General features: G+C 32.7%; 1 protein-coding gene across 3 annotated transcripts; it reads right to left on the reverse strand.

Annotated features, from left to right (window-relative positions):
• Window positions 1-4,588: 4,588 nt before the first annotated feature.
• On the reverse strand, window positions 4,589-10,551 carry LOC106779366 (glyoxylate/hydroxypyruvate reductase HPR3-like). Of its 3 annotated transcripts, none has more exons than XR_002666372.1 (3): window positions 9,950-10,551; window positions 7,385-8,074; window positions 4,589-4,825 (listed from the first exon to the last, which is right to left on the reverse strand). XR_002666372.1 is itself a non-coding variant. In XM_014667457.2 (2 exons), the coding sequence occupies exons 1-2, from the start codon at window positions 10,427-10,429 to the stop codon at window positions 7,547-7,549; spliced, it is 1,008 nt and encodes a 335-aa protein (XP_014522943.1). In that variant the 5' UTR covers window positions 10,430-10,551; the 3' UTR covers window positions 7,159-7,546. The 3 variants fall into 3 exon arrangements, 1 of the variants encoding a protein (XP_014522943.1); XR_002666371.1 differs by lacking the exon at window positions 4,589-4,825 and adding an exon at window positions 6,003-7,146; XM_014667457.2 differs by lacking the exon at window positions 4,589-4,825 and having other exon boundaries at window positions 7,159-8,074.
• Between the last annotated feature and the right edge of the window lie 1,064 nt (window positions 10,552-11,615).

An 11,615-nucleotide genomic window follows, 5' to 3' on the forward strand; every position in this document is an offset into this window, starting at 1 on the left:
AAGAACTCAGAAACTCTTGATTAGTGTGTGTTCTTGTTTGGCTTGTGAAACTCTTGTCTGTGGAGCTAGTGAAGTGCTGCTACAGTAACAGAGGAAATAGTCGGTTCATCCTTGGTGCGTCTAAGTAGGTGTTTGGAAGAGGATCATCCTTCGTGAAGTATTCAGAGGAGGTGTCTCATCCTTTGTGAAGATTCAAAGGAGGTGCAGGTTCATCTCTTGTGGTATCAAGAGAGGTGGTTTCTAAACTCTTACAAATTGTTTCTTTGTGATTGTAATTTGTAATTGTTTTGTGCATAGTGAACTGTTTATCTTGGTTTGAGATAAGCGACTGGACGTAGGATTGGTAAGATCCGAACCAGTATAAAAATCATCTGTGCAAATTTCTCTCAGCCTTACTCTTTTATTTATATTTATTATTTGCATAGTAAGATAAATTGAGAAGAAATTAAAAGGCACACATTTATATTAAAAACCCTCTTGGTTTGTTATTCCATGCTAACCATTCCGCCACAGCAGTTCTATAAATTGGCATCAGAGCTCGATTTGATAGTTATTCAAATGGCAGGATCATATCAAACTTTTGCAGAGGGTGCCTCTATCAATAGACCACCTTTATTTACAGGTGAAAACTATGCATTCTAGAAGGTTAGAATGCAAATTTTTATTGAGTCTATTAATTGTGAGATTTGGGATGTTATTGCTTCTGGTTCGCCTATTCCTACTAACAATTCGCAGGAACCAAAGCCCCATGCTCAGTGGACTGTCGATGAAAAGAAAAGAGTTCAAAATGATGTAAAGGCTCGAAACATCATTGCATCTGCTCTAACGGTTGATGAGTTTTACAGGGTCTCTGTTTGTAAAACTGCTCAAGAGATGTGGGAAATACTGAGAGTGACTCACGAAGGAACAAATGACGTGAAGAGGGCGAGAAAAAATACCTTGATCCAAGAGTACGAAATGTTCAGGATGAAGCAAGGAGAAACGATTTCAGATGTTCAGAAACGCTTCACCAACATTGTCAATCATCTCATCGGACTAGGTAAGTCATTTGACAATGATGATCTTAATATAAAAATTTTGAAATCTTTAGACAGGTCGTGGCAACCAAAAGTGATTGCAATTTTCGAGTCACAAAACCTCAACACAATGACTATGGCGGCACTATTCGGAAAGTTGAGGGAGCATGAGCTTTATCTTGGAAGACTTGATGAAGAAGAAGCAAAAGCCAAAACCAAGAAAAAGAGTCTAGCCTTAAAATCTGAGATAGAAACGAGCAAGAACATAATGGAAGATGAAGACTCAGAAGATGAAGAAAATTTGAGACTCATGATAAAAAGGCTTAACAGGTTCATGAAATCAAAAGACAAAGGAAGATTAAAATTTGAAAAGAAAGAAAATCAAGGATCTTCCTCACAATATAAATGTTATGGTTGCGGAGAAAGGGAACACTTAAAAGCGGACTGCCCAAATCAAAAGAAGAATGAAGAAATAAAGGAAAAGAAATCCTTCAAGAAAAAGAAAGCCTACATCGCATGGGACGATGACAACGAAACAATTTCTGATTTGAGCGAATCTGATGAAGAGGAAAACATCTGTTTAGTGGCAGACGATGACGCTGGAAGCCAAGTAAGTAAATCTAGGGATTCTGATAATTATAGTCAATATAGTGAGAGTGAATTGCATGAAACTTATGTTGCTTTACTTGTAGAATCTGAAAAATTAGATAAAGCTCATAAGAAATTGAAAAAGGATTTCAAAAATTTAAAATTAAATTTTGAAAATATTTCTGANGAAAATAAAAATTTAAAATCAGAATTTGAAAATATTCTTGAAGAAAATAAAAATTTAAAATTAAATTTGGAAAATATTTTTGAAGAAAATAAAGATTTAAAAAATAAAGTTTTATTTTTTGAAAAGGGTAAATTTACTAGTAGTGATGAATGTGCATCTTACGAAAATTTTAAGAAACTGCTAGAACAAACAACCTTAAGAGAATGCAGTAAAAATAATCAAAATAAGGTTGTTAAAAATAAGTATGCTCCTAAAATTAAAAATAAGCATAATAATAGAACCCGTAGAAGATGGGTAGAAAAAGGAACCACTTATAGGAAAACAAACTTTATGTCATGCTTTTATTGTATGAAAAAGGGTCATACTTCAAATAAAGGTAAAATTAAGCATTATGGTGTTCCAAGTGGTAGATATGTTTGGGTTGTAAAATGATTTCATTCCAAGCATTTTAAAATTTAAAATTTACAATTTAAATTTTTTCATTTAATTTTTTTTTAAACAAATTAAAAAAAAAAATATTCCAAGCATGTTGTCTTTGATAAAATTGTGAACCTTGAGGAAAAACCTCTTGAGTCGGTTGAATTAGATGCAGGTAATGATGAAGACTTGCAGAAGACAACAAAAGAGAAGAATTATGACAATCCTCAAGATGAAGAGCTCAACAAATTATCATTATGGAGACATATCTAAAGGGATAACATTCGAAGAGATCTAGGAATTTTAGAAATATCTTAGGATTGCATTTTTATTCATTTGATCCATTTTATGCATTTTTTTTTTAAATTTAGCCATATTTTTTTATGGTTTAAAATTTCTATCTAGTATGGTTCAAAGTATGATTTTTTAAAGTTCTCTATCCTAAAATTATTTGTTTTAAATCTCCTATTATGTATGTTTGAATGGATCTTTAAATTTGAAATATATTTTATGCATACATGCTTTTATTGAGGGGGAGTATTATCTTAGGGGGAGAACATGAAACACAACTTCCTAATTATGATAAAAAAAAGGGGAGAAAATATCTTAAAGCTTATTGTTATTCACTAATGCCCTTGTCTTTCATGAGTTATGTTTTTATCCAGATTATTACCAAAAGCTTTAATTCAAAGGAGTTTTTTATCATCATCAAAAAGGGGGAGAATGTTAGTAAAATGGTGAAGATGAAGTTTTGATGATGCCCAAATCACGTCAAGATTTATCAAGATTCACGAAAATCCTTTGAAGACTTATTTTTGTTATAAAAAGCTTTTGTAATAATTGTAGTTTATTGTTTAGGACTTAGATTTTCATTGGTTTTGATTCCATGTACTTTCATACATTGTAATTAGTGTTAAGAGTCAAAATCGCACTGTTTTAATCGATTAAAACTAGTATTAATCGATTAAAACGAGTAAAAGTTGAAAACTCAACTTTTGTTGTTTTAATAGATTAAAATTCAAATCCATTAAAATTCATTTTAATCCATTAAAATTCATTTTAATCGATTAAAAGTGCCCGTTGGAGTTTTCTACTTTTGAAAATTAGCCGTTGTACTCATTTTAATCGATTAACACTAATATTAATTGATTAAATGCGTTAAATAGCCAGTTTCGAAGAATGGAAGAGTATTTGCTTGAGTCTATATATAGGCTCATCAACAAAAACTCTTCCCTTCTACTTAGGAACTCAGAAACTCTTGATTAGTGTGTGTTCTTATTCGGCTTGTGAAACTCTTGTCTATGGTATCAAGAGAGGTGGTTTCTAAACTCTTACAAATTGTTTCTTCGTGATTTTAATTTGTAATTGTTTTGTGCATAGTGAACTGTTTATTTTGGTTTGAGATAAGCGACTGGACGTAGGATTGGTAAGATCCGAACCAATATAAAAATCATCTGTGCAAATTTCTCTCAACCTTAATCTTTTATTTATATTTATTATTTGCGTAGTAAGATAAATTGAGAAGAAATTAAAAGGCACACATTTATGTTAAAAACCCTCTTGGTTTGTTATTTCACGCTAACCATTCCGCTGCAGCAGTCATGATAGTTTGCTAAAAAAATATACACTTTCTAGAAATATAACATTTCGAGAGACCCAAATCCGATGAAGGTTAGGATCATAACATAGAAAGTCCTTTTGATTAGGAGAATAGCCAAGAAAAGCACATTCAACAAATTGTGTAGTGAGCTTGGTGCGTTCGTGTGGAGGAAGATGGACATAACATGCACAACCAAAGATATGAAGAGTGGAGTAATCAGGTGGGTGACCAAATAATCGAGTGAAAGGAGATTCATTACTTATGGAAGGAGATGGCAATTTGTTTATAAGTTGAACAGCAGTGGAAAGGGCTTCACACAAAAATCGTGATGGCACATGCGACTTCAGCAAAAGAGTGCGGACAACATCTAGCAAATGGCGATTTTTCTGTTCAACCACCCTGTTTTTGGGGGGTTGATGGGCATGATCTTTGAGATAAAATACCATTAGATCGTAAGAATTCCTGAAATAAGTGTGATGTGTATTCCTCCCCATTATCAGAGTGAAGAATCTTGATTTTGGAGGAGAATTGGGCCTGGACATAAGCATAAAAGAATTTGAAAGTGGACAAGATTTCATCTTTTGAGCGGAGAAAATAGACCCAAGTGAACCGATTATAATCATCAATAAAACCTACAAAACATTTGTAATTAGCATGAGACATAACTGGTGCCACCCCCTAAACATCACTATAGATGATATCAAATGGTAGTGTTTCATTCGACTGATGTGTTGGAAAAGGTAGAATTTTACTTTTGTTAAGCTTACAAGGAATGCAATCAAAATGAATACTATTAAGAGATGGGGTGTGTTTATTTCCAAGAAAACTAGATTTGAACATGTCATGGAGTACATTTGAGTTAGGATGCCCAAGGCACTTATGCCACACTTGGTGATCAACAATAGTAGAATTACAAGAGACTAAAGGCAAAGAAAGACTTGGAGATAGCGAGAAATGGATGGGAAAAAGACATCCAACTTTAGGCCCCTTCGCGATTATCTTCCCCGAGTGTTCATCCTGCACAAGACAACCATACTGTGAGAATTGAACTTGACAATCATTGTTGACTAATAATTGACCAACAAAAATGAGATTACTGGTGAGACCAGGAGCAACAAAAACATTTGTTAGGAATGAAGAAATATCACCAGTTTCTGTTATAGGCAATTGATTTCCACCAGCAGTATGTATCTTGAGATTCCCCGAATATTTTTTTATATTAGTAAGGAATCGAGTAATTTTGGTCATGTGGTTGGAAGCCCCAAAATAAAAGTACCATGGTGAAGAGGAGTTACGTAAGAATCCCAAAGCAGAAAAAAAATGAAATTATCATTTGTTGAACCATTTCAGGGGTCAAAGTTGGAACACTAGTAGTAGCATTTTGATGGACAGGTGTTGGATTGGCAGAACTATTGGGAATAGAAGATTCAGTTGTGGTTGTAAAAGCTGTTGTTCCTTAATAATATGATCATCCTTTTTGCAGTAGTTGCAAAATTCTTTTGGACAGGTTGAAACATAGTGGCCAAATCGCTTGCAACTAAAGCATTGAATAGTACTCATGTCATGACGTCGTGACTTCCCTTGTGCCACATATGCTACTAGAACAATAGACAACCTTTGTTCTTCAAGGATGGACTGTGTAAGAAGACGTTGTTCTTCACATAACAACTCATTGAGACATGCATCCAACGATGAGACAGGATATCTATGCATGAGATTGGACCAGATACATTCAAAGTGAGATTGTAATTTCATAAGAAATTGGTCACGTTTAGTAATATCATGAATTGTTTGTACGAAACTTAGACCTTCGAAAGGCAAGTTTGCATAAACTATATAAGTGTATTCAGCCCAAAGATTCATGAATTGAGAGTAAAAATCAGAGATAAAGAGACTATCCTGTTTAAAAATAACGATGTTGTGCTCAAGCTATAATCAGCGAGCAGCATTATTTTGACTATAAATTTTCTTCAAGTAAGACCACATTGCGGTTATAGTCTTGTAAGGGCAAAGATTGAGGAAAATGTTCGAATCAACGGAGCCATGACTTGAGCATCTTTGACTGCCCATGGAGCATGAGCAACTGTATCTTGGTCTTTGTTAGGGGTAGAAGTGCTACCATCAACATGACCCCACAAATCTTTTCCAGTGACAAATATCTGAAATTGGAATGCCTAAGCTGGGTAGTTTTTTTCATTAAGGCGAACGAATAAGACATCATATTTTTCAAAATCCACAAAGCTAGGAAAAAAGGAAACGAGAAAATAAAACAAGAATCGTGAAGCAGGATCGTGAATCTAGGACGAGGCTGAAAAACACAAACTAGGTTTTGGGATCATAACCTAGATTGATACCATGTTAAACTTAGAGAAGATATAGCTAGAAAACTATGTCTCCCCTTGTTGGAGAACTTTCATATAAATGCAAATGATTACAATTTGTCAAGCTGATTTTCAACCCACTAAATAAGCTAAACTGCCATATATACATTTACTACAACTAATTATGCTAATTAAGAGAATAACAGTTACAAATAAATATACAATTGCATATCTTTTGTCATTCATTCTGTTAACAGTTACAAAGCCCAAACGACATGATTGTATACTTATAATGCCATGATGTGTACGAAAAACAGTTTTAGGAATATCAGCTTCAAACATGCGAATTTGATGAATGAGTTTATCCTCTTGCAATTTAGTTAATGTCGTAGCCTGTGTTGAAGTCTGTGGTTGCAATGCTTGAACCTCTTGCAGCAGATATCTAGGTTTAAGCTAGAAATAAAGTTACTCAACAAGAAAGTTGTAGGGAGACCAACAATGCGGTTAGTAAGTCGTTCAAGCTCATTCAAATAATCTTGTACGGAACCCTTCTATGTCAACTTAAAGAGAGAACCACGAAGATCTTCATAATAAGAAGGAGCAAAAGAACCTCTACAGCTTGGAGAAACTCTTGCCACAAAGGAATCATGTTGTTTTGATGCAACCATTAGAACCAACTAAGAGCTGAGCCATCCATGTAAAAAGACGCGATCCGAAGTCGATCCACTTTCGGTGTGGGATGGTACTCAAAACTGGGATATCTTAAAGATCAAACCCATGGGCTTTGTTCCATCAAACCGAGGAACATCCAAATGGAGGTGTGGTGTAGGTGTAGTGTGAACTGAGGAGCATCGTAGTGAAATGAACGATGATCATCAGAATGAGGAGAGGGTGTGTCGCGTCTGGAAAATTGAGAAACAATAGCGTCCAAAAAAGTAATAATTTCATTTTGGTTAACGGTGAGTTTATAAACAACTTCTTCCAAATTGGTGATGGATTTAGAACTAGTGCTATGATCTGACATGGAAAAATGTGGAAAAGAGGAAAGGTAAACAGAAAGGCTCAATGAGACAATATTAAAACGAAACACTGTACGATCTTGAGAGAATCAATATAAGCTAGAACAGTAGTTTATTCATGTATCTTGAAGAACCCTACTTTTATTAAATCATGTAGCAGAAGAATCTAAAGAAAATACTAAAAAATTAAGAAAAGCATGTACTCTGTGCTATAAAAGTGGACTTCAAAAACTTACCCAAATATAGTTTTGTTCATCTCCTTCCTTTTATGAAGACAGTTTGAAAGGCACTTCCCTGGGATGGTTTTGGAAATAGAACTATGCCATTTCCGACTCAAGAATCATTGAAGGAATGAAATCCAATTCTACAGCTCGATATTTTGCTGTCAAAAGAACAAGTTATTCAGTCAACATAACTGGAGTGATTAGGGGCTTATTTGAGAAAAAGGCTTCTAAATTCCCTCCAGCAAGTTCACACATATTCATGAATGATTCCGCAGTAATAGCAGCAGCATGTGGAGACAAAACCACATTATTCATTTCAAAGAGCTCTTGAGGAACACGAGGCTCGTTCTCAAACACATCCAAACCAGCACCTCCAATTTCACCTTCCATCAAACACTTTACCAATTCCTTTTCATCAATAAGACCCCCTCTTCCAACATTTACAATAAATCCTCCTTTTCCTAACGCCAGAATGACTTCCCTGTTAATTATGTGTTTTGTTTGCTCATTTAGTTCACAACAGAGCACAAGAACTTCGCAAGTAGTTGCAAGCTCAACAACACTGGAATAGAAAGGATATGACACTGCAGCTTTTTTATGCTTAGAGTTGTATGAGATTATGCAACCAAAAGATTCGAGCCTTTTCGCCACTTCCATGCCAATGCTTCCCAATCCAATAATCCCAACTTGCTTCCCTGATAACTGACAGTAACATCAATGCTTTATTCTTTTGCTTGTTTAGTGCACTATACATGCATATAATGTAAAAATGATCTGATTATGAACAAGGGGATGATATGACTACAGTTTGAAGTAAGAAGAATAAGCACTAAAACATTCATTTTCCCAGTTGTTACTTTACTTAATTCCATGGAAATTTATCAACTAAGCTCAAATATAAAATCCCTTTAAAATTAGTTAAATCAGATACGAAATACACTTAATCTGCAACATAATACGGAGGACAAAATTACAAAAAGAACCATTTGTATAAATCAAGATTTGTATAAATCAAGTGATGAAATATTGTCGGCATGTTTTCCTGGCAACAAATACAATTATTATCTATTTGACAAGCTTCATACAAGTTACAAATATAGTTGAAGTGCGCTTTCATAATTGTATGAATATCAAATCTCAAATTTACTGATACTAGGCACTATTTTCTTTTTCTTTTTTAAAATTCTTCTCAGCATTTCCACAATAGTAGTTGAAACATTAAAAATAAAAAATTAATAAAAAAACTTAATATTACAAAAACTGGTAACAAAAGACTCTTACTACATTCTTTTGTACATATTCTTTGGTATTTAAAGTCTACCATAAATAGCAAAATTTTGTGAATCACAGTTTTTATGTTGAGATTTTGTAATTTTCAATAAATATTAATCCATAGAGAAAGGATATTATTGATTCAGAGCATCTAACTCTATGGTTGATTACTATGTGTTAAACAAAACTGGTTAGTGTACATTTGTATTTATGGTTGATCTACCTCTGATGAACCTGAAACCAACACTGGTTAGTGTACATTTGTAATCGTGGTAAATCTATTTCTGATTAACCTGAATATCTGGGATTTAAGATTTTGATTATATGTAGGATCACAAATGGACATGTAAATATGCATCGGGGAGAGAGATTTACGGAAACATTATGTCTCACATTCAGCATATAATAATTAATTAATCTCTAGTTTAGAAGGCCATAGAACCTGACTAGAGCAAGCACCAACTTGTTTTGTTGTCTATATATGGAGGTTGAATTGTCCTATGTTTTACTCACCTTTAAGTGTGTTAATTCAAAATATATAAACATAAATAATAATAATAATTTTTTTAAGAGATTTCATAATATACACCTATTTTTTTAACTACCTATTATTTTATTCCTTTTTAATTATATTTAAAATTCCACTAAAATGATCTATTATCTTTATATATTTTTTCTCATTTTTATTTAATTTGTACCACTTTTTCGTATTTAATCTTATTTCCATTTTTATGCATGTAATTAATTCTTTATTTAATCTCGATGCATACAAATTTAATAAATAGCTTTTATACATTATATCTTATATTTAAAGTTTTTTTCTTGTTTGATTTTTATTTACGGAGCACATTTAATACGATCTCTGCACATAAAAATTTCTTAAAGAGATTAAAATTAAATGATAGCCCTAATTACCTTTTATTTTATCATACATTTATTTTGTTAATATGATCTTCAAATAGTAAAAAAGAATTATCTTTAATTTACAAAAGGTAACAATATAACTTTTAAAAGCTTTAATCAAATCCTTCAATTTTGACAAATACAATAACAATCCATCAAAACATTGCTGTTAATATATATTTTCATTATATCATATTATGTGTTGTATATAAATTAGATTATCTGTAAATTAAAATCGTAAGTTTTTAATAGATTTAGTTAGATTTTCTATTAATAATAAATTCAAATTACATAAAGTAAAATCAAAATTAAAAGGTAATTAGACTTATAGTTTGTATAAAATTGGGATTCATATAGTAAAAAGCTGTAAAAGAATAAGAATATATATATAACATTGCAAACCTTGGACCCTAATGGGAATGAATGCCAGGGCGCATTGTGGCGATTCTGCGTCCTTAACCACCGATCTGCCGCTGAGATTTTCCTCATTCCGTCAATGAGCAGAGCCACGGCCATATCTGCCACATCCTCCGAGAACATACCTCCGGCACCGGCGACCTGGATTCTGCGGCGGCCACACTCACGGAGGTCGATGTGATTTGTTCCGGCACTGGTGGTGACGAGGAGGCGGAGCGATGGAAGGAGGCGGAGGACTTCAGCGGTTACGGAGTAGCCGGAGTCGCAGATAATAGCGGTAATAGAGGGAGGGTGATGGAGTTGAAGGAAGTGTTGAAGCGAGAGATCTGAGAGGTGAGATTTGAGAAAATGGAATTTGTGAGAGTAGAGAGGTTGAAGTGATGAGAAGCAAAAAGGAGGACCTAGAACCAGCACTTTTGGAAGACCTTTCATGTCACTGCTGCTATGGTTTACTTCTTCTGCCATTGAAGGAGCTTTGGATTGAAGATGCTTCACTCTCTAACCCCATAACCCCAATGCTCTAACAAACTATATCATTGAAATCGACCACAAAAAACAAAGACAAAACTCACGGAATATGCAGAAAAAATATATTTATTAATATACTTCAAAATATAAATTGTCCTTCTCATATAAATATTTTTAATTTTAAATCAAAATTATTTTTAATGTAATACTATAACTTTATGAAAGAAACGAAAGTATTTGTCAGAAAAAAAAACAAACGGTATTGTAATATTTTCTAACAAAAATAAATAATAATTAATTTAGATGTAGACTCAATTGTATCAAAATATAAAGAAAACGTATATAAAGTTAAAAATCACAGGAAAGTTACATTTTCTTTTTTTTAATATGATGACCTTGATTTTAATTTTACTTTTCTTTCTCATAAAATTATTCATCACGGGACAGATATTTTCCATTTATGTTGTCTTGATCTATGGACTAGTACTTTTGGAAGATAAAACATCACATGTGTTTTGTGGTGTCATCTAAAATTCAAATATTATTCAGAAAGTAAACTTTTGTACGTCCAAATAATTGGAAGAAGATATTTTCATATCAACATTTAATGTTTGAAAGTTAGCGGACTTAATAATAAATTTACATAATCTATTTTTTATCTCAAATTTTTACTTTTATTTGTCATAAGTTTTATGATAGATTTTTTTTTATTAAGATTGGCTTAAGTACTATTCAACTAAGAGTAATTATATTGTATTCTTAAGTTGATCAGTTTTAATGTTATTAATGTATTTATATACTTCATGAAAATCTGATCTGTTTGATAGTTGACAAATTTATTATCATGCTCATTGAATTGGTGATTATCTATCCAGGTTAGTACATAACTAATCAACCTGTTTGGTAATTGATCGGTTTCGACGTGTTATTCAAACTGTGAATGATAACTTTAAACTGTGGTATATTCATCCAAGTTACTGTATAAGACTAACTGACTTGTTTGATATTCTAGTCGAACTCACTAGTTGACCACTTAAATTATAGTTAATCATCCAAACCATAGTTAATACAAAAAGTTTCACTAATCACATGGAAAATGAACAAAGAAAAAAACATTATATAAATGTAAAAATAGCATATATATATATATATATATATATATATATATATATATATATATATA

The sequence above is a fragment of the Vigna radiata genome, unplaced genomic scaffold, assembly GCF_000741045.1.
Source record: "Vigna radiata var. radiata cultivar VC1973A unplaced genomic scaffold, Vradiata_ver6 scaffold_194, whole genome shotgun sequence".
Classification (NCBI taxonomy): domain Eukaryota; kingdom Viridiplantae; phylum Streptophyta; class Magnoliopsida; order Fabales; family Fabaceae; genus Vigna; species Vigna radiata.

Coding starts and splice junctions, on each gene's coding strand:
- LOC106779366 (XM_014667457.2), bottom strand. CDS start 10,429: ATGGCAGAAGAAGTAAACCATAGCAGCAGTGACATGAAAGGTCTTCCA. Junction 8,075..9,949: donor CATTCCCATTAGGGTCCAAG/GTTTGCAATGTT, acceptor TGTTACTGTCAG/TTATCAGGGAAGCAAGTTGG.